Raw genomic sequence first — 23,758 nt, forward strand, 5'->3', positions numbered from 1 at the left:
GACATGGACTAGCAGAGCCGGGCATCAAACCGCCGACCCTCTGAAGGACCCTGCTCTACCACTTAGCCACAGCTGCCTCACGATTACTGTTCCAGCTCCATAGCATCGTATTCAGGGAATGTTTCTTTTATTCTCTCATTCACAACAAATTGAGTTTGCGTTTGTTCAACTTACTGTTGAGCCCACATGGACTCATGCTGTGTACCCATGGTCACCATATGAGTTTAAGTTTTCAACCACACGCTGTCTCTTTTGTAAAAGAAATTCACAACGGCTCAGTAGTAGAGCGGGTCCGCCTCAATCAGAGGATCGGCGGTTTGATTCCCAGCTCATTAGTCTGTGTGTGTGTGTGTGTGTGTGTGTGTGTGTGTGTGTGTGTGTGTGTGTGTGTGTGTACTAGCCAAAGGTCATATCTATGTGTCAGTAGCTCTTTTGAACCATTCCTGCTTTCTCTTTGCTGGTGCTTTCACTATCTGCTCTGTTTTCATCAAACCATCCATGACCATTTTAGACGTTTAGAGCTGCTTGCAACTCTGTGAGGCTGTACTTAGTCTTGTAACTTGCACTTAGTCACAGCGATGCAATTGAGCTAAATGCAAAACATCGACATACTAGCGTGCACACAATAATGGTAGCATAATGTAGCACCTATGATAAGATGCTGTTCACATATGAGGAGACTGAGCAGTCTTTATTCTCTTCTGATTTCTGACCTATGGATGCAGCATTAAGCTCTCAAACAGCATCCTTCACTCAATTATACAACTGAAAGAAAAAATAAACTTTTTTGTTTGTTTCAATTCTTCAGCATCAGCTCGGCTCATTTCTCCTGATGTGGGAGAACTGTGTGGGCCTCCCTCTGGTTCTCACTGCAGCATGGAGTCATTTAGAACATCCACCCAACTACAGCACAGCACGTAGAAGCCGCAACCTTTGTCTCCAGAACTTTCACACCACTTCTTACATGCTAACCCTCGCTGTACTCTTCCAACTCCACTACTTATGAAAGTCCTCCATAGCTGGACAACAAGTTCCACAGAGACACCGTGTGTGCGGCTACCCTCTCTGCTCCAACGCATTACAGTCATTCTATCAACATGTCTCATGAAAAGATGGGGACATCTCGAGAGGTCCTACCAAACCCGTAGTACATGTCAGCGCATCCCTAGAGAGTGTATAGCGACACAGCACACTGTGGGCTGTGTCCGCCACACACCGAGGCGGAGCGCTGACTGGTGGTGCTGCAGCTCGGGTTCTACTGAGACGCTGCAACAGCTTCTTCCACAGAGCTGGATGACGGCAGCGTGTTCATAGCTCCGTGCTCTAGTTAGCTCCAGGATTCTCACCTCGGGGAAATGGCAACAACACTGCGGTGGAACCGCATAAAGTGTTTGTTCGGGGGCTCCAGGTGAGGGGAAAACAGCGCAGTTGGGGAATGAGGGAGAACTTACTTGAAGGTGAGGATGCAGAGCGGTCTGTAGGACTTGTGGCTCGTATTGTCCGCCATCCTCTTCCCCCAGAAGTCGTTGCTGAGGATGTTTCTGAGGCTGGAGCCCGGTCGGACGTCCGGATTGTTGATGATAGCCCACACATCGTCGTGTACCAACTCCCCGCGGAGAGAGTTGCTGTAGCACAGGCAGCACAGGGCGGCCAGCACGGCGTAGCGACCCGCAGCCCACACCGCGTCGGACCGGACGGTGGACCGCGGCTGCTGGCGGGCTTTCTTCTCCCGTCCCAGCGCGGTCATGTCGGGCCTGGCTTCTCCCGCGGCTCCGCTGCGCGAAGAATGAAACTAGTATCTGGGGAGGATATGTCCATTCCGCCTGGCAGGTAGCGGTTGTGTCTGCTGTGGGGTGCGGGGATGGTGTGGCTGAAGTGCTGCCTTCAAGTGCAGTCTCTGAACGTTAGGCTTTGTCATCTTTTATACTCTACTTTTATACTACACAGTAAGAAAAAATTGCCGCAAAAATGTTCTTCTGAAGACTAGATTAATAAGCCTGGATAGCTCCAGTTAGCCTATGATGTTTGTGTGTAAACACACTTATGATTAGCACAACTATAAATACACTGGTATTACATGTGACTGGGAAGAGTGTAGTTATGACGAGCCCCTGGAGTTTGTTTGAGAATAATGAAGGGAAGGAAAGGACGAATAGTACAGTAATTATAGTAGCAGCAGGCAATTCGAATTAGTATAAATATTGGAAAAAAAAGTCACAACTGAGCCACAACATTGGAATGTACGAGCTTACGTGGAGTACGAGAACGCAACATCAGCACTCGAGAACCCGCCTGCAGACGCATGCGCAAGAGGACGTTACCTCTCAGAAATATCAGCTGCAGAAAATCAATGAAACTCAGCGGAAACTGCAGGAGCGCATGATTGCAATGCACACTGACCCTTTCCTCCGCACAGCGCGTCAGTAGACCTTTAAACGAACGAGTCCGATAAGAGGATGGGGATGTGACAGTGACCGCAGAGCAGCGAGAAACATCATTAGAATACTCCTGCAGGAGAGGTGCATATTATTTCGGTCATGTATGAAATGGTCATATCTTTGCGACCCATCCAGACATGTTTCAATGCATGTTGAGATGTCTCATGCCTCCATTCTCTGTATGTGCATCGGATATTTCAAGTTTCCTCTTCAGGCGTCATTTGCATACTTGACTGGCTGCAAACTAGATCGAAATCCTGCAGATAGCCCTACGTTCACATGTCCAACGGAGATTTAAGGTGAGCACAGACAAAACGATGCCCCTTCAGCAGATTAATGTGAAACAGACCTCTAGCATCACACTCGGTATGCCTGCATAACTCTGCACAATGAAGCTCAAGAAAGTAACAAGTAACAAGAAGCAAAGCACATTAACAGCAACAACAGCTTGTCAGAGAGACTCAATTACACTGAAAAGTCATGTTCGCTGCCACCTTTAAAATGTGTGTCAAGAAATGTCATGTTGCTACAGTCATACATGTCATCTTGTAAGATGATCTCATCACTTGTGCGGTATAAATCTATAGATGAGTTCCAACCAAGTAACCACCAGGGGTCTCATCTATAACCGCTGTGTACGCACAAACCGAGGCCTGAAAGAGGCGTACGCCACTTCCCACGCAAACGTTGTGATCTATAAAAACAAACTTGACAGGAGAATGTGAAACTCTGACCCATGCATACAAACATTTTGGGGACGCACTTGGTGAGGTGGTGAATTGAAGCCAGATTGTAGCGGAGTGTAGTAATGTGAGATGCATCAATACAGGTATAATGATGCCGCTCACATTTAAGTTCAACTAATATCACACGTTAGGTTACTTTGCACTTATATATTCTTTTTAGAATAAGAGATAATATAATCCTTTATTAGTCCCTCAGTGGGGACATTTACACACAAGAGACAGAGTAAAAACTACAATGTATCAAAACAAGTATTATAAATAAGTAATAAACAGTAAAGAATATTAACTAAGTCAAAAAGTCAAAAATCCATAATAACTCAAATAATATATATACAGACAGAATAATTTTTGTATTGCACAGATTTTGAGTATTGTGTGGTCTACTGGGAGCACAGCTGGTTGTGCAGCCTGACAGCAGCAGGAAGGAAGGACCTGTGGTACCTCTCCTTCACACACCGGGGGTGAATCAGCCGGTGGCTGAAGGAGCTGCACAGAGCTGCCAGGGCTCTGTCGACCTTGATGAGAGAGTGCAGTCGCTTTGCTGCTTGCTCTTGCCTCTGCTTGCCTCTGCTTGCATTTTCTTGCTTCAATTTGCCAGATATATCACATATATCACTCTTTAACATTTGAGTGAAGACAAATCCAGAAAGTCGTCGAGCTATTTGGATTGTTGGCTACTGCTAACTAGCAGCTAAGCTAAAGCTAAGTAGCAGCAAGATGCCTCCCTTCTCCACGGATGACTACTACAAACTCCTACAGAAGATTGCAGTCTTGGAAACAAAAATCTACCGACTAGAAGTAAACGCGGAAGTAAATGGACTGTGTGGGAATGATACCACTCTACCATGGACTCAAAACACTGGACAAATGCAAGCTAAGACACAGCTAACTAGCATAACCAGGCCTACCAAGAAACAGGAGGAGAGAGCAGATAATGAATCTTATGCGACTGACTGGCCTGCACTAGCACACAGGCAGAGCTCCTCCTCAACCCCTGCACCCAGACGGACAAAGCCAAGGAAAGTAAAACCTGCAAAATACCTCCACAACAACCAAGCCTACAACTTCAAAACAGATTTTCTCCATTGTCGCAGGATCATAAATCTCCATCTGATGACCTGGATAAGCAGCTATCTCCTCAAAGCAGGGTAAGAACTGAGAGTAAATGTGAGAAAAGGCCGCAGGCAAAGCTAGTGACTGGGCCTGAGACTCTGATTGTTGGTGACTATGCTGTAAAAGATGTCAGAAAACTGTGCAGCAAGAACACCAAAATACTCTGCTTTCCGAAAGATATGGTCTCTGACACGAGAGACAAATTCCTGGACATCGTGGCTGACTATCCCACAGCGAAAAACATCATCGTGCATACAGGAAGCTGTGATATTGTGAAACAGTCTGAAGTTCTAAAGCGAGACTTTATTGATCTGTTAAACACAGTCAGCTCTGTCAAGGCTGAGGTGTTTATCAGTGGCCCTCTTCCACCAGTCAGAGGAGGAGATGAAGGATTCAGCAGGCTGTTTGCACTGAACAGATGGCTGTCAACTGCATGTGCTGACCATTCAGTACATTTTATCAACAATTTCTACCTTTTCTGGGAGCGCAGACATCTTTTTACAGCGCATGGAGTTTGCCTAAACAAGTCAGGGGTAAAACTGTTTACCTCAAACCTGTTTTTCTCCCTGCGTCACCCGTCTGTCCCTACTGCCAAGGACAAGATACAAGAGGAGTCTAAACAAGAGATAACCTCACAGCATCGCCATGGAGACCTTACGGGAAGGATGCCCCCGCCTAACGACAGTCAAAAGGAGGAGTCTCCAACCTCATCATCAGGGACCACCTTCGCCTCCGGTCTCCCACTTTCCCCACCCTTCCTAGACGAGGAGTCGTTACCTCCCTCCCCAGCACCTACTTCCACCCCCCAAATTCCATCCAGGTCCCTTTCCTCTCTCACACACTCCCCATCCTCCCCCCACCTGGAGTTCACTGACCGCATGAAAGAGCTGGTCATTGTTGGAACCAAACACACTCCTCGACGGTTCCACAACCGTCCTCTGTCTCCCCTACCTGACAAAGGAAATAATTGATATCTTCTGGGTCCAGGCTACAAGGCTAATGACACCAATGACTCTCTCCAGGAAAAGTCGGGGCCCTGTATGCAGCTAGCCGTTTCAATTCCTGTCTTGCAAGTTTATAGAAAAAGAAAGGTGAGGCTGCGAAGAAACAACAGTAAACATGCAAACTTATCAAACTTAGCATACATTCCTCGTCAGCCTGTCCAAATAAATTGGGCAAAGAAAGCTTTAACCACATTAAACTGAGCTTTATTAAATGTCAGGTCTCTGTCAGGAAAAACATTTTTAATCAATGATTTTATTGTTAGGCACAAACTGGACATTTTGTTTTTAACTGAAACTTGGTTAAATCAAGATAACAGTGCAGCTGTTCTTATTGAATCAACACCTCACAACTTCAGTTTCATGAGCGAAACAAGAGCGCATAAGAAAGGAGGTGGAGTTGCTATTTTATTTAATGATTCTCTTCAATGCAAGCAGATGTCCTTTGGTCATTTTAGTTATTTTGAATATGTGGCTCTGAATTCCACTCAAGCTTTATTCCTAAACATTTACAGACCGCCTAAATACTGTGCAACCTTCTTTGATGAGTTTACTGAACTGTTGTCTGTAATCTGTATTGATTTTGACTGTGTTGTTATTGTTGGTGATTTTAATATCCATGTTTATAATCCCCAGGACAGAGAGTCTATAGAACTATGTGGTGTCCTTGATAACTATGATCTGACTCAGCATGTGACAGGCCCCACCCACAACAGGGGGTACACTCTGGACATAATCATCACCAAAGGTGTAAACATTTCCAAGGTTGCTGTGACTGATGTTGCACTCTCTGATCATTTCTGTGTTTTCTTTGAGAGTGCAATCTCCTTGCACACAAATGTCCAAACCAAGGTTGTGACAAAGCGTTACATCTCTGAAAACACCAGTGAACTATTTATTCAGAAGTTCTCCTCCACACCAGCCCTCTCTTGCCTCTCAGTCAATGAGCTTGTAGATGGCTTCAATTTTAAAGTTAAAAATATTATTGATGCCATTGCACCCACTAAAGTGAAGGTTGTCTCGGGTAAGCAAAGATCTCCTTGGAGAAATGCTACGTTGGTCAAAATGGAGAAACGAGAGTGTCGGAAAGCTGAGCGCAGGTGGCGAAAAACTAATCTCCAGGTTCACTGTGACATCTATAAAGAGAGACTTCGCAATTATAATTTGGAACTTAGAAATGCAAGGCCGTCATTCTTCTCTGACATCATAACCAAAAACAAGAACAATACACGCGCCTTATTTGCTACTGTCGACAGGCTAACAAACCCTCCAGTGTCGGTAGCTGCTGAGCTCCAATCCACCTGGGCATGCAATCAATTTGCCTCCTTTTTTACTGACAAAATTCAGAAAATTAGACAAGCAGTCAGTGCCTCCACACCAACCACAGGATATGTGTTGTCCCGATCTCTGAATAACATCCATTCAAATATCATGACACAATTTCATTCAATCGACCGTAGAAGCCTAGAAGACATTATACAACATCTGAAGTCATCCTCCTGCTGCTTGGATATTCTACCAACAAACTTTTTCAAAAATATTTCAAACTGCATGACCACTGATCTCTTACATATTGTAAACACATCCCTTCTCTCAGGTGTCTTCCCACAAGCCCTAAAAACTGCAGTTATTAAACCGCTCCTAAAGAAGGCTAGTTTAGACTCCGCAACGATGAAAAATTATAGGCCAATATCAAACCTCCCATTTTTAAGTAAAATAATTGAAAAAGCGGTTTTCCAACAGCTGACCAACTTCTTGGCCGTAAATAACTGCTTTGATGTTTTCCAGTCAGGCTTTCGACAGCACCACAGTACTGAAACTGCTCTTGTCTGCTCAAGGTTTTCAACGACATCCACTTAAACATAGACAATGGCAGAAGTTCAGTCTTAGTGTTACTGGATCTCAGTGCTGCATTCGACACGGTCGACCATGCCATACTCCTAGAAAGACTAAACATCTGGGTGGGACTCTCTGGCACAGCACTTAACTGGTTTGAATCCTACTTGAAGGACCGAGAATACTTTGTGTCTGTGGCTCATTACACATCAGAGCTGACTAAAATGACATGTGGTGTTCCCCGAGGTTCAATACTGAGGCCTCTTCTGTTCAACATCTACATGCTTCCACTAGCTCAGATTATGGAAAGCAACAAAGTGTGTTATCATAATTATGCAGACGACACACAAATCTACATAACTATGTCACCAGGGGACTATAATCCCATACAAGGGCTGGGTAACTGCATTGAACAAACCAACAACTGGATGTGCCAGAATTTTCTTCAATTAAACAAAGATAAAACAGAAGTAATTGTTTTTGGTACCAAGGATGACCAATTGAAAATCACCGATCAGCTTCAGTCACTGATGTTAAAACCCACAAACCGAGCCAGAAATCTAGGTGTAGTTATGGATTCAGACCTCAACCTGAACAGCCATATCAAGACAATTACAAAATCAGCCTACTATCACCTGAAGAATATATCAAGGATTAGAGGACTTATGTCTCAACAGGATTTGGAAAAACGTGTCCACGCATTTATCTTCAGCAGACTGGACTACTGTAACGGTGTGTTTACAGGTCTCTGTAAAAAGTCCGTCAGAAAGCTGCAGCTGATTCAGAACGCTGCAGCTCGAGTCCTCACTAAGACCAGGAGGGTGGATCATATCACCCCAGTTCTGATGTCTTTGCACTGGCTTCCTGTCCAACAAAGAATTGACTTTAAAATCCTACTGTTGGTTTACAAAGCACTGAATGGTTTAGGGCCAAAATACATCTCTGATCTGCTGCTACCTTATGAACCATCCCGACCCCTCAGGTCGTCTGGGACCGGTCTACTATCTGTTCCCAGAGTCAGAACTAAACATGGAGAAGCAGCGTTCAGTTTTTCTGCTCCACATATCTGGAACAAAGTCTCAGAAAGCTGCAGGTCTGCTGAGACCCTCAGCTCATTTAAATCAAGATTGAAGACTTTTCTGTTTGCTGCTGCCTTTAATTGAACCACATTCAATTAATATATTAATCAATTTCCTGCATTTCTGCATTTTACTACTGTATTTTATTTCTTACACTGTTCTTAATTGCTGTTAAATCTCCTTTTCTTTTGCCTTATGTTTTGATGCTTTTAATGGTTTTAAAAGGACTGCACAATATATCGCCATTTCCTCCGGGACCGAGTTCGTGCAAGGCGTACACTATAAAACGCAGATCGGCAGAGATCTTTTCCAGACGTGGTTTGTGTGCGAGTAATTGCAGAATTGCGGCAGCGTATGGTTGATTGCGTGCAGCGCAATGTCTCAGGGAGACATCGATTCAAATTTAGAAAGTGCACAATATGTCGCCATTTCCTCCGGGACTGAGTTCGTGCAAGGCGTACACCATAAAACGCAGATCGGCAGAGATCTTTTCCAGACGTGGTTTGTGTGTGAGCAATTGCAGAATTGCGGCAGTGTATGGTTGATTGGGTGCAGCGTAATGTCTCAGGGAGACATCAATTATTGTTTCAATATATGTTTTAAATCTCCTTTACTTTTTACTACTGAATTTTATTTCTTACACTTTCTTTAATTGTTTTTAAATCTCCTTTTCTTTTGCCTTATGTTTTGATGCTTTTAATGGTTTTATGTGAAGCACTTTGAATTACCTTGTTGTTGAAATGTGCTATACAAATAAACTTGCCTTGCCTTGCCTTGCCTTGCCTTGCCAGGGTGTCCCGCATGGGGTGGGAGGTGTTGTTCATCAGGGATGATCGCTTAGCCATCATCCTCCTGTGTCCCACCACCTCCACCGTATATCATTAACAGTCAAACCAGCAGTGTTATTTGTTCTCTTTGTTATTTGTGTAGATAACTGTAAGCACGTTTCAATGGTTAAAGATATAAACCAACTCAAACCTCGAATCAAATTTTGCTAAATATTTAATCAGCGCTGTCTGCTCTCCTCAGCACAGAAGAGAGACGAACTACTGACACTCGTGGTCAGCTGTGGAGCAGCTGATGAAACTATCATCATTCATAAGATTACGTCAACTAGCGCTAAAGAACTGCAGAACAGAGCGTCATTAGTTTCAATAATCTTCTAATACTGTGCAGATATCACCAAGTACGATTTTAGATTTCATGAAGTGTTTGTGAATGAAATCACTGCAGTGAACACAATTTTATTTATGGTTATATATGTTTTGGCGTACATGCATTTCATCCTTTGAACGTACGCAAACATTTAGTGTAGATCTTAAGCTCTGTTTTATAGGTGAGACTCCAGGTCTTAAAAGTGAAGCCAATGTGGAAGTGCCTTAAACTTGCAATCTCTCTACTGGCCAGCAGGGGGCGACTCCTCTGGTTGCCAAAATAAGTCTTATTGTATAGAAGTATATGAGAAAATAACTCTACTTCTCTCTTGATTTATTACCTCAGTAAACATTGTAAACATGAGTTTATGGTCTCAATCTCTAGTTTCAAGTCTTCTTCAATACAGCATGATGTTCATTTAGTAAATTATGGTCCATTTAGAGTCAAACAGACCATAAAGCAGGGGATGCTTTAGGGCGGGGCTACACAGTGATTGACAGGTCTCTACCAGAGACGTATACGGCGTCTCTACCACGATGTCACTCATCCGCAGTCCAAATATAGCAACTTCCATTTAGTGGTTTGACCATTTTGCTCATATATCTGCTGAGCAAAGGATTATGGGTCAGAATAGCCATAAAAGCATGCAGGCTTGCATACTGCAAAATGCAATCGGATGTAATAGAACATCCTAATATTTCTGGCATACTGCATTTGCCACACTGTGGGTGCATCCCAAGTCTCTTAATTGCATCAGCGTTTCCCTCACTTGCATCTTTTCCTTGCGTTTTAGGCCCAATCCCAATCTCCACCCTGCCTAAGGAAATTACCCACAATTCATTGCAATGTCACATTCACCAACAAGGACCACGGCAATAATAATATGAGTTTCGAGAGGTTTATTGCCTGATGGAATGATTGTTAGAATTAGGAAGCGGAAGGGGTCGAGGGAGAGGGATGAAGGGTAGGGATAGGGGTAGAGGGATGAAGGGGTCGAGGTAGAGGGATGAAGGGGTAGGGGGGATTAGGGTAGGGATAGGGGTAGAGGGATGAAGGAGTAGGGGGATTAGGGTAGGGATAGGGGTAGAGGGATGAAGGGGTAGGGGGGATTAGGGTAGGGATAGGGGTAGAGGGATGAAGGGGTAGGGATAGGGGTAGACGGATGAAGGGGTAGGGGGGATTAGGGTAGGGATAGGGGTAGAGGGATGAAGGGGTTGAGGTAGAGGGATGAAGGGGGAGGTAGGGATATGGGTAGAGGGAGGGGGATGAAGGGGTAGGGGGGATTAGGGTAGGGATAGGGGTAGAGGGATGAAAGGGTTGAGGTAGAGGGATGATGGGGTAGGGGGAGGTAGGGGTAGAGGGATGAAGCGAAAGTAGTGGTGAACCCGGGACCGTGTGGCCCCTTTGCCTGTGACGGACAGGAGATCTTGTGGGGAAGTTCGGCTGGCCGGACTTGAGCTTGGGCTTGAGTAGTCACGGATGGGGTCGTACAGACTTGGGTATGAGTCTTTTTGGAGAGGTAGATGGGCTGGAGTGGTCCATATGTGTTGGTCTTGCAGAATTTGAGGCGATAGACGACTGTGTCAGGAGGATGGATGTGATGTCTGATGCGGTGGCGTGTCACGACGGATGGTGTTTGGAGTTTGAGGTGGTGAACTCGGAGCAGCGAAGGAAGCCTGCAAGAACATGGACTTTAATACTTTGTCCATGAAGGGAGGTGGATAGCCTGAGCGGAGTGTATGGATGCCACGGGTGAGGAGGTCCGAAGTGAGGGGCAGACGTTTGGGCATAGGTCGTGGTTCGGCTTTACGGAGACCTTCGAGTAGCATAGCGAAGTGTGTGATAGAAAATGTAGTTGTGCTAGTACATTTCTACTGCGATTTAGTTTATGTGCCTTACTCACCAACAAAACTACATATATACAGTATGATTGTGTACCTAAGAGAGTGGTAACAGGACCATATGGGTTATCTCTGTCTTTGCTTTGATAAGAGGGAGTGACTCAATGGGGGTTGATCAATTGTTATACTGTAAATACCTGATGTTCCCCCACCCTGTGTGCTTAAAAGCATTTCAAAAACTGAATTCTTGGCTCATCCTCTGCAGACTGAAATGCAGTCTGTATGATGGTGAAGCCTTCTCTGGCCAGAGAATAAATACTTTAAAGACAAACTTCTTTCCTCAATGTTTCAGTATTCAGTATTGTAGGACTCACTCGGTACTATTGAATAGTTTTTTTCCACCACAAACTTGGCGTCAGGAACAGGATCCCTTGGAAAATCATCAGGAACCAACTGCGGACGGGGACTGATCATCCAGGAGGCTTCTCCTCCTGCCGCTGTGCCTCCAGACATTTTGGAGAGGACCGATCCGTGGTTCCTGATCATCTTCACTGGGATCTTAAAGGACCTGATTGAGTCCAGATAGACTTCTAAACATCCGGTGAGCTACTGAAATTTGGAAAATTGACTCTGAAAGATTGTTTTGTTTGTTGTTGTTTTTTGTTGTTTTTTTAGGTCAAATTGGGATTTAAAAATGCATTGAATTAGGAAATAGAATATTTTTGTTAGCATTTAATAGGCATTTGTGGATATTTGTTGACCTCATTTCATAGAAATGCTCTTCGTGAAAACTTAGGTCAAAGAAAAAAATTTAAAGGGAGTAAGAGTTCTGGTTGAAACATATGTAAGAGAAGTTATGACATTTTTAGCGTTTTGCTTGGTGTAGATTTTTTTTTTTTTTACCTAGCTGTGTTTTTTAACACTCAATGGCTGAAGGAGGAGAAACGGATTTCTCAAAAAATGGACATTGTATCAAAGGGTCGGTCAACCCCACAGCTAGCATGGAAAAGGATTTGTACTAACGCAGATTGACAGTTGATCCAATGTTTGCAATCCTGTGTGTGCGTCCAGAGAAATGTAAGTTATGTTTATTTACCGGATTTATAGTTATTATTGTTATCTTCATGATCCTCTAATTACAGTGTGTATAAATAGCAGTAGAAATACATAATTTACCGGTGCTTAGGCACGAACGGTCCCATTATGTTAATACTGCCGGAAAGTTTATTATTTTAGCCCCAACTGCATGTCTATGGCTCCTGTATGTGTGTCTGTATTTCCCCATGGGGATTCATAAAGTATTTGGTCTTCTTGTTCTTCAAAAAACCTCCCTCCTTTCCCCCCTCACTTCTGTATGTTTATGATATGGAGCTTTTTATAAAGTTAAAACATTTTCAACTTGCACAGAAGAATCAAAGCCTCACGTTGTGCCATGTGTTCCTGTATTACTTCCTTTGTTTTCAGTCTGAACACATCTCAGGACAAGGCCAGCAACAGTTGTTTTTATATATAGACATGAAGGAGGCTGTCATGTTGAGGACAGAGCCTGTAACTGGACATGGGCTTAATCAAAGTGATATCTCAAAAAGGATGCTATAAGTAATGGAGCTATGTTGGGTAAGTGTGAGGAAGGAGAGAGGAAAGCATCAGGTCAAACGGCCAGATGAAAGAGCAGAGTCTGGGTGGAGGAGCAGTTGAATGTGCACACCAGCAGCCTTCACTGCTCTTCTCCCCTCCTTTCACCTCCTTAAACTTTCCCCATCTGGTCTGTTGCTCTTTGCCCGGATTTGTCATCAGCATGAGCATCATACGGAATCCCTGCTGCTTCTGTTTGGCACTGCTTCCTCCCAGAGCTGGTCAGCCTTTCATGTCCCTTCAGCTGGTGGAGAGAAACACCTGTAGCCAGGTAGTCCCTGAGGTTGCATGCCTTCATCAAGCTCTTGTCTGTAGTCGCAGCCTCTGTCATAACCACATCAGCCATTCATAATGCTCCATATGAATCGTCAGAGATCCGGGGAGGGAGGGAGGATAATAAAACACCTGCTCTCTCCATCTCTGTCTCTCTTCCCTGCTCTCAGAGCTTCCTGCTGAGCTGCAAGGAGAACTGCCAGAAGGAATGATTCACCATCAGCTGTTAGAAATACAAGTGTATTGTAGAGTTCTTGCACTGCAAGCATCCTGTGCTGTTTGTTGTGGGAGCTATACGCTGCCAGAAACGGGAAGAAAACTGTTGTTGCCTCATTTGTAACAGCTCTTTAAGTACAGTACTGTATTTGTCCTATCAGTGAAGCAGTTGGCCTCCTCCAACAATGCTCTATAGTGCAGAATTTAAAATATACAAACTCATCCAGCCAGACTACATTGTATGATGTGCTTTACCTACACATTAAACTCCACCGTGTTGATCTTGGAGCTGGAGTCAGGGTGGATGTCGTTATAGACTGATGCAGTCACACACACACACACACACACACACACACACACATGTCACAGGTCTCAGAAACCTTGAATCTGGGTAAAGTTCATGAAAAGATTTGAACCTTTGCAGAACCTGAGGAACAAACAGGTGCTGCATATCAGCATTGCTCAAGTGTGTGGTTCAGTACTTCTGAATGTCCTTCTGGTGGACAGTCATGCTCTCTGGGAAGGTGAGGGACTTTAACACCTTCCTCACAGCTGGCTGCATGTTGGTGTGAGGTCTGGAAGGCTGTGCACGGCGGTGCTGAGTTTTTACTGCAGCCTTGTTTGATTACGTTGGTGAGCTCTTGGAGCGCTCCTGGTAGATTCCATTGACATTGCTGTCTGTCGATATCCTCCTGCAGCTGTGACTGTCTCGGATCTCAAATAATTATTCTTGGTTGACACTGATAAAATCTGTTCACCATCATTTAATCACTGTATGCTCAGATTCAGGTATGTATTTGAGGAAATTCTCCACTACATCTCTCTTCATATGCCCGATTGACCCACACTCTCCAACTGCTGTCTAACGTCATACATTAGGAAATGTATTTTAAAAGCATTTCCCATTGTTCACTGGTAGTAGGATTCATTCCAGGAACATCTAAGGTGTTCCATCTGGCAGTACAAGCTGGAGTTCGCTCTGAGCTCTCCCATTACCTACCCTCAGTGAACAACCAGTCTCATCACTCTCACTGGATGCCATGGTTTATGGTGAAACAGGCAGTGTCATATAAATCTGTTACTCGTTTTTCAGAAAAATGGGTGCTCTCAATGTTGGTGGAATAAAGTGAAAAGTCACTGAGAGAAGAAGTGGAAGAGAGAGCGCGAGAAAGAGATCTCTTGTGTCTCCAAAGTTTGAGCCAAACCTGCGCTGTGACTCTTGTAACTGGAATTGTATGGAGGACACAGGAAATAGTGTCAGCGCAGCAGTCAGAGTTTCAGCATCTTTAATTAAACACACTTCAAGAAACACAAAGTAACAGAAAACCAAGCTCAGCCCAGAGCTCCGTCACAAAACTACACTAACTAAAGTACTTCAGCCGGGCCGCTAGCCGCCTTACCGGTCTTAACTCTCTCCAACCCTGGAGCCCTGAGGGAGCCCTTACACTATAACCAGCCTCAGGATATGCTGCTTCAGGCCTAGACATAGGGACCTCTGTTGTGTTGTTCATTCTGTACACATGACATCTATCACACTTCTGTCCATCCTGGGAGAGGATCCTTCTCTGTTGCTCTCCCCGAGCTTTCCGATGCGAGGGTCCAAGGACAGAGGATGTTGTGTGTGGAGAGATTGTAAATGCCCTCCAAGGTATTATTTGTGATTTGTGACATTGGGCTTTACACATTTTAATTTATAAATTAAAAAGTTGACATGCTGATGTCATGCAAGTCAATTTGGTACATGTTGCCAAAGATGTTTTTTTAGTAAAGGCAGGAAGGAGGGCTGCTATTACAACTCAGACACATGTTGCATCAACTTTAATGATTTTCTTCAATTGTTTCTGAAAACCCTTTCAACAACTAAGCCCAGGGACAAACAGAAAGACAACAAAATGCTTCTCCAGAGATCCTGCTCCCATTTTACATTCCATGTGTGACATCATAGCTGGAGGCCACAAGTCTTTGACCTTTGACCTCAACCTCCTCATCCATCTGCAGTCTGTAAACAGGTCACCTGACAGAAACCAGGCTCTTCCTGCTTCATGAGATGAAGCAGTAGATGGACTATACCCGTATTTTTCTTTTCTAGTCTTTGACCACATGTCATCATTCACCCATTCACATCCATTCACCCACTGATGACAGGGCTACCTGGAGTGGAGCCGGGGATGGAACCCCCGATTCTCTGACTGAAGGACGACCCGCTCTACCACTGAGCCACAGTCGCCCCACCAATACAATGATGATAAAATAATTATAAAACTATTAAACTATAGAAAGACAAAAACAAGCGCTTACAGTACAAACACACATTCTGAAGTGTTTTTATTGTCAGTTTCTCAGACACACAACACGTAGTCACAGATCAAAGGGACTGCACTGTACAAGAGCTGAAACTACTTCTGCTGGTCAAGGACAATTCAATTTATAATGCACACACACACACACACACACACACACACACACACACCCCCCCCCTGGTGATAGGAATATTCCAGTACACCAGGTTCAAAGATATGATGCCGACCCAGCCCCTAATATCTCATCCATTCTGATGGCACCCTGGGACCTGGTTCTGATGGGATCCATTAAGTCTGATCCTGACTGAGATAAGTCAGGTCAGACCAGCTCCTCTCTTCTTTCTGCAGACCGTCTCCTTCGTGCTCTGGAAACACAACAAGATTTGGAAGAGAAGATTTACCTTTTTCTTTTAAATGGGACAAATGTTTTGCAAAATCTACCCAAATCAACTTCAGAATAAAAACCAATGTCAACGTTTTCAGACTTGTTTTAAGGTACTGTAATTACCTCATGCTGTGTTCCAGAAAGTGTGTCAAAAAGTTGGAACTCTTCTACCTCATGCTATGAAAACTGTGACGCAACAACCCTTCAGGGCAGTTATGAAGCGTTCCAAACTGAATTCATCAAGCAGTGTGTCACACCCCTCTTTCCCTGCCAGCGTCTCTTTCCAAACTTAAAACTTTTTTTTTGCCTTAACTTCCAATGAATGTTTATCTGAAGCGAGGGTTGAAAGCACAGAGGGTGTATATGCTCTCCAGATTGTAAAGCCCCTTGAAGTGACTTGAGATGTTGGGTATTATAAATGAAATTGACCTCCCGGTAACTTCCCTCTCTCTGTCTGTATTGCAGTGTGTGTTTGTGTGGCCTCTCACCAGTGGCCCTTGGCAGCAGTGCTCCTCCTCTGCTGTGAGATGCTGTAGATCTCCTGCAGCTGTTTCTTCTGGTCGTCGCTGAGCGGAGCTATCAAGCACTGGTACCAGGCTACGTCAGTGTTCTGGACCCCTAACACACACAGGGCCACAGGGAGAGTGTGGGAGCCACAGTCAAAAGGAAAACATCAGCAGATTCACTGATCAGTTGACCAAATGCCAATTCTGAGAACGGATTAATTGTTATACGATTTATCAAGCATTACATTACAGTCATTGAGCAGACGCTCTTATCCAAAGCGGCTTACAATTCAGTATCCATCTATCACACCGTAGTATGAAGGCAAATCACTGTCAAAATCCGAGGGCGCAAATGAGATCCATGCACGCGCGACAATCAAACAGCCGCGCACGTGTTTTACTTTGACGAGTGATTTTACGTCACTCCGCGGGCAAAATTCTGTCTCGCGCGAGCAACAGTCGCTCACGAAGCGCCAACCCGCCCGCTCGAGTCTTCTTCCTGTTCGCTCGCGAGCAGTTTTTCTTTTTGACAGTAAGTGGGCGGACCCAGTCTCCAGTGTATCTCTACATCTAATGGTTACAATCCTGGTCTTGGGATAAACCGGATATCACTCTGACGCAGACCTGAGCAGCTCTGACAGAAATGAACCTGCATATAATAAAGCAGAGAACAGAAAGGCACTGAAGAGCTGTTGAAGCTGTAGTTGACTTACGGAGCAGGGCAGCGGTAAAGAACTGGTACTCGTCCTCTCCGTTGTCGTAGTCCAGAGGCGTGCTGTACTCCTCCAGCGGTGTTCCCTCAAAGCAGTCGTCGTCCCAGTACTCATCTTCATCTTCATCTTCATCCTCGCCGGCCTGGCCCGTCGGCATGCTGGTCTGCTGCTGCATGGCGTTACGGTTCTCCGTCACTTCATCTTCATCACTGGGGATCTCCTCTGCCCACACACAACACAACCATTAGGACCCAAGCCTTCAGAATGCCAATCTGTGGCCATTCTGAGCTTTTGAACACACGAGGAGAAAGAAATAGCAGGAAAAGGAAAGATTACAATGTGACATCAGGTTACTGGACTCTCATGGTCTCCATCCATCTAGCTAGCAAACCTGACTGCTCTCAGGTCAGACGTTATACTTTTTGTTTCTAAGACTGATTAGAATTCCCCACTTATGAATTCATGCTTCTTTGTACGTGTCTCCCAATTAAAAGAAATTGTAGAAAACGAATGAATCTAATGTTGATGACATCACCAACAGCTTTCTGAAGGGATTGTTTTTAGCTTGATGTGATGTTTGTCACAATCTTGACAGAATGCTGACCTGGAGAGACAAGCCAGCTATGGTCACCAAACGGCAACCACCATACCTGACTCTCAATAAAACACCAGATCTTTCATCTTCCTCAGCTTCTCATACTTTATATTCTTAAGGTTAATATTTATCCCCAAAATCACTCCAGGAAACAAAGTAGCATAACTTATACAAAGTGACATTTCATAGAAGCTTGTAACAATTACAGGTTTTTAACAAATTCTGATTGTCGTCCCATTTTGCTATATAGGAAACGATTCTCTTGGCTATGTTCACCTGATTAACCGGCAGCTGAGTCGATACGTACAGTTTACTGTACGACATCGTCTGCATCGGCTTCTTCATTCTGCTGTTATTTGCTTCACAATGTGTCCAGAGTCCAGACACAGCGTTGAGTTGAGATAATTGTCTTATGATGTGTGTACATGTAGAGAAACGTTATTGATAAAAGATCTTGAGAATTTACAGTCTTTACTGATTTCAAGAAAATAAAGCTTGCTATGTTGAGATCGAACAGAACTCTTTGTGTAATAGATGAAGTCTCTTTCTTTAGTGCTCTCACGGTGACCTGACGCTTGGTACTGTTGTAAAATGTGTTTCTGCTTCTGGATGTTTGCTCTTTAACGTCGTCTCTTACAGTCTTCCCTCATGACTGAGAGCATGTTTCTTACCCGAACATATTCAGCATTCGCTTCAAGAACACATCAACTTTTCCATTTAGAACACAGCACTCTGAAGCATTGAATGCATTGAAAACAATGGATCTTCAATATAAGGCCGCAGGAGAAACTACAGCGCTAAGTTGATCTTTCAGTCTGCCCCACGAGCTTTAATCACGCTTTAAGAATTATATCCTTTAACGTTTGAGTGAAGCAAAGTAGAGCTTGTGGGAACCAGAACATACATGTGGTGCAGGTCATTGGAGCTCAGAGCTGAATGAAGATTTGAGTAGCGGAAGAACCAAACAGAGAATCTCATATAATATCATTCCTAAGCCAGTTACTGTCCTCCTCTCTGCCCTTATTCATTCTACATTCATTCCTCCACCTCTGTCCTGCGCTGTGTCTTTCCTGATGTTCTTCTTTTTGCACCTCCCTGATCTTTTCTCACCATTCTGGTCTTCATCCTGTGCCCCTGCCTGGGCCAGCAGGTCAGGTTTGTTGACAAGGCGGGAGGCGTTGAGGTGTTTGAGGGTCAGGAACAGGAGCAGGATGGAGGGGACAATCTGGGCGGAGACTCCCTCCAGCACTGCCGGCCGAACGGGCAGCTCCATCAGCACGCTCAGGCCAATGATGCACATCTTCCGGTCATGGAGCCTGGGCAGTGGATCAGAGAGGAAGAGGAAGGCTGAGAATGAAGGCGACTGAAGTATCAAGTCCTGAGAGTCTTTTTAAGGAATCCACCAAACAGAGTGTTTGTCAGTATTGACAAGCATTAAAAGAGACAAAGTAAACCTGCTTACATGTTTTGGTATTCATCTGACCCAAAATAATGGCAAAAGATGCCCATTTCCAAATGAACACGTTTATGGAATAACCATAAATAATGACTGTGCAGATTGAGAAAATATAACAGGAAATAAAATGTCAATGGGGTATTTATTCCATAGCTTAAGGGTCCAGTGTGTAGGATGTAGAGGGATATATTCGCAGAAATGGAATAGATTATTCATAATATGTTTTCATGGGGGTCGAATCACCTGAAACTAAGAATTGTATGCTGGATTAGTTTATGTATGAGCCCTTCCTATCTACATGAAGAGCAGGTCCTGTTCCACAGAGTCCCCCATGTTTCTGCAGTAGCCCAGAAAGGACAAAGCAAACAGTGCTCTAGAGCAGTGATTCTCAACTGGTGGGTCGCGACCCAAAAGTGGGTCGCGGACCCGTTTTCAGTAGGTCGCGGGCCTTTGACTGACCAAAAAAGAAATAAATAAATAAATATTTTATTTTGAAGGGCATTTTTTATGCAGCGGAATTATTCCAGCATTTACGGCAGTTGTTCAGCGGTGCAGGAAAAACACAGACAAATGCGTTGTGAATCACATCACGTGATGCAGCTCATCCAATCAAATATTGGTATTGTGACGAGTTTCCTGACTTGAGTGAGATGTACACACACCATGACACACGAGGGAGAGACGAGGATACAGAGAGCAGAGCAGGACTATTGAGTTGTGAAAGTCAAATCATAGGACGATTTCCAAAAGAGAAAGTGGCCAGAGAGACCAGAGTCATAGAGGTGAATTCTTCCAACACTAAATTCTCTTTTTAGAAGATGAGAAAAATATAATATTGTGGCCTTTTCACTTCATCCTGAATGGACTGAATTTAAAGCTGCAGGGCAATTCAGAGAAAATAATTTTTCTAAAATAATTTTCGTTTACGAAATTAATTTTTTAATCCAGCCGTTATTTTACTTGAAATGAGAAGAACATTCATTCATGTATTTCTATGCATTATTTACAATCCATCCAGTTACATTTGAAAAATTTGAATAATATTTGTTAAAATATAATTGATGTGTACTTTCTTTATTTGATTTGGCAGTTGTTTACTACACAGATACGTTACTACTACTAGACTTCTTGAATATAGATATACCCAAATTATATATATATATATATTTATATATATAATTTGGGTAGTGGGTCCCGGCTTGTCATTAAGGGGTGATGGTGGGTCCCGCAGCCAGACCAGTTAAGAACCACTGCTCTAGAGCAGGCCTTTCATGTCTACTCTACGAGCTTGGACAGGGAGCGGTGAGCGGAGGGATATTCAGCTGGTTGCTGTCCTCCAAATGCCACTAAATCTCACACACTGCTCCTTTAAGAAAATCATTGTTGGAAAATGTATTTAATTTAATTGCTGTAGTTCTTAGAGTTAGATGACAAGTGTTCAAACACAGATTCTGGTTAGTGAGTGAGAGCACAACAGTCACTATGCACCAAGGTTCTAGCACCACCTATTCCATGACATATTGTGATGTGCTACTTTCTAGTCAGACTGGACTACATCAAACTAGAGACCGTCTTGTGACGGGATCTCATCAGCTGTGATGCCAAATCGGACCAGGGGCTTACAGTGGCTCCTTCTCCACTTTCTCCTCCCCTACTGCCTGAGCCCTTGCTCTGACCACACTCAAGTTGGATCTCAGCCTTCATTTTGATCTCAACTCCACGCCTATCAGTTCTTGTGACTGCATCTTGCACGGTTGTGGTGCTATCTGTCCACAGACTGAAACATAAACACCTTGCAAAGTACTCTGAACCGCGTCTGTGGTTCCCAGGACCATGATGACTCACAGACTCACAAGCTGAACAGAAATACCAGCTTCACTGCTGCGGCTGGTAAATATCTTATAAGAGTCATAAGTGAACTAATATTTATGATTTTCATTTTATTCAAAATGTGTCTACCCCAACTAGTTATAATTGACAGTAACCCCCCTCACCCAAGGAAGAACTCGGTGTCATTCATCCACTGGTTGATGAAGTGGGCAGTGATGGGCTGAGGGTTGTGCTGGAAGTGCATGTTGTCCAGAGTGTGGATGAGCAGGGCCGGGTTGTAGTACAGAGCAGCGATGGCCACCTGCAGGCACATGGTCCTTAGCTCGCTGGACTTCACCCCCCTCATCAAACGCTCCAGAACCGCCTCCACAAACAGAGGGATGCACTGCACGCAGGAGACACAGGGACATTAGGCTGCTGTTACTCCGACAGCTCTCTGGTCGGTCAAACCACAGCAGAACACGTGGAACAGCCTCAGACGCCGTCAGAGATCCTCAGGATATCTGGTGCTGAGAGACGGGCCCAATCATTTCCCTGATGTCTTGATGTTCACTGACAAACAACGGTTTAAGATTACAGAATCTGATTCTACTGGAATACAAGTATACACACATGACATGACAAAATACTAAATGTACTGAATGTCATTTTGATGTCATCTGTAGTTGCACCTGAATAAGAATAGGAAAGATGGAAGAGGTTCAGGTCAACCAGCAGGATGAACTTGAGTAGTACTTTGAGAGCTGGTCTTGCTGTAAAAGTATTTGAACTGCTAATTATGGTAATTAAGGAAAGTCATACCTACTCGGAGTGGATTAGCACTGACATAAGCTTTGCATCATTACAATGTGGGTAATATATGCAAATGAACTTGCCAGCACCCAAAGGATCTCGCTTATTGACCAGCATACTGTGTGTTTCACGTCCTCCTGCGGCTCTCTGCCTCCCCTAGGGTTGGTTGCTTGAACTACAGAGTGTACATTCACATTTTTTGTACGCCTGCCCCCCCGACTCCTCAACGCTCTTAAATCCAAAGAACCAGTGGGAGACCATGGCAGAAGACATGACATGTACTGCCCACCCTGGGAGGAGGATCCCCTCTCTGCTGCTCTGCCTCAGGTCTCTTCCTTCTTTCCCTGATGAAGTTCTTTTGGGGGAGTTTTACCTTTTTCTGAAGTGAGGGTCAAAGGACAGAGGATGTTGTATGCTGTGCAGTTTGTAAAGCTCTCTGAGGTTGTATTAGGCTGAGCTAATATATTAAATCAAGTTGAAAAAAGCTATTTTCTGTCATATGTATAAAGTAACAATGTTGGCTTTTCCTAATAAACATGGCAAGTGTTAATGAGGTAAATGTATGTAAAAGTATTTTCCTTTAAGCAAAATCATCAGGCTTTGGACTATTGTTTCCAACATTTGTTTTACTTTTGCTCCCAGCTGATAGTTTGTGCCAGATTCCTCTATATGCTCATCTGCTGCTGGCAAAGCGAGCCCACCGAGCACCGGGATGTCAACCCAGTCCAGCATGTGGCTGGATGAGCTCCTGCTAACGATGGGACTGCTCCATCTACAAAGGGCTCATTCAGGAGGAACATTATAATACTTCAATGTTTGTATTTGGGCAATGGGCATATACAATGTAGCTAAAGCTGCCAGAGGCTTTTATTTCATCCATTCTTAAGAACCCTAAGATTGAGAAAATATTTTGATAATGGATAAACCGTTGAAACGTGGGACAGGGCTGTGGGGTATTTAACACCCACTTGTTAACACTATAGACACTATTATCTTACTTGGACCAGGAAACTGTTCTTATCAAACACAGAATTATTTCTGAAGACCAAATTTATTCTTTTCCTAATTAGCCGTGTTAGATTTCCTAATTAGCCGTGTTAGAACTCAGTCGTAACACGTGGAGCCAGACGAACCCTGAACCTACGTCACTGGAGCGATGCCCTTCTGCCCTCAGATGGAATCTGTTGAAAGTGTGTGTAAAAGCATCCTTTCTGTAGGCTTCACCAGGCTGCTCTGCATTCCAACGAGAGGGCAGAGGGACCGAACAAAGACTTTACAAAGAGAGATCGTACAGCAAAGCCTGTTAAGACGGCGCAAACATTCAGGGAGATAGAACAGATGCTTTATTATAAAGTATACAAATATTAAAGAACGTGCGTAATAATTGACTTTAGCAAAAACATCAGACGCATGTTGGGAACTACTGTGTTAAATGCGCGGTAGATGTTTTCAACATGAACGTCCACGGAGATGAAGGTTCGGACTTTGTGGGCTGTTCTCACCTGGTCGATGCCTCGGCCTCTGCACTGCAGGATGATCACCTCCAGCAGTTTGGCAGCGTGACACTCTGCATCCTCCCCAGTATCGATGGTCAGCACCTACAACACGTCATAACAGTTTACAAGCCATGACTCAGCTCTAGCACTGAAGGAACAGGATCCTTCACATCGGATGTGAACGAGCTGGTGCAGACGCGGATCACCTGACCTTTTTGCACATGCTGTAGATGACCTCTAAGTGCTTCGGATTGGACAGGAGCATGTCCGTGTCCACGGTCACATAGTTGTGCAAGAGAGGCATCATGTCTGTAAGATAAACACACATAATCATGAACATTACCACCATGAT

The 23,758-nt window shown here is 44.1% G+C and overlaps 2 protein-coding genes across 5 annotated transcripts in view; both read right to left on the minus strand.

Annotated features, from left to right (window-relative positions):
- The window catches only part of tmtc1 (transmembrane O-mannosyltransferase targeting cadherins 1), a gene marked incomplete at its 5' end in the record, with an annotated part of 78,688 nt that extends 76,941 nt beyond the window's left edge, over window positions 1–1,747 (minus strand). Inside the window, one exon of the mRNA XM_079294758.1 lies at window positions 1,452–1,747. Coding sequence (XP_079150884.1) covers window positions 1,452–1,747 — 296 coding nt within the window. The remainder of the gene's footprint in view (window positions 1–1,451) is intronic.
- Window positions 1,748–14,718: 12,971 nt separating this feature from the next.
- The window catches only part of ipo8 (importin 8), a gene marked incomplete at its 3' end in the record, with an annotated part of 59,580 nt that continues 50,540 nt past the window's right edge, over window positions 14,719–23,758 (minus strand). For 2 of the 4 annotated variants that reach the window (XM_079294179.1, XM_079294177.1), the window contains 7 exons: window positions 23,618–23,715; window positions 23,413–23,508; window positions 21,283–21,503; window positions 18,943–19,148; window positions 17,238–17,459; window positions 16,507–16,636; window positions 14,719–15,998 (listed from right to left, as the gene is read on the minus strand). In XM_079294179.1, coding sequence (XP_079150305.1) covers window position 15,998; window positions 16,507–16,636; window positions 17,238–17,459; window positions 18,943–19,148; window positions 21,283–21,503; window positions 23,413–23,508; window positions 23,618–23,715 — 974 coding nt within the window. Of the gene's footprint in view, window positions 15,999–16,502; window positions 16,637–17,237; window positions 17,460–18,942; window positions 19,149–21,282; window positions 21,504–23,412; window positions 23,509–23,617; window positions 23,716–23,758 lie in introns of those variants that run through there. The other 2 variants (XM_079294178.1, XM_079294180.1) reach the window with 2 other exon arrangements.

This window comes from Melanostigma gelatinosum (assembly GCF_949748355.1).
Source record: "Melanostigma gelatinosum genome assembly, chromosome: 22".
Taxonomy (NCBI): domain Eukaryota; kingdom Metazoa; phylum Chordata; class Actinopteri; order Perciformes; family Zoarcidae; genus Melanostigma; species Melanostigma gelatinosum.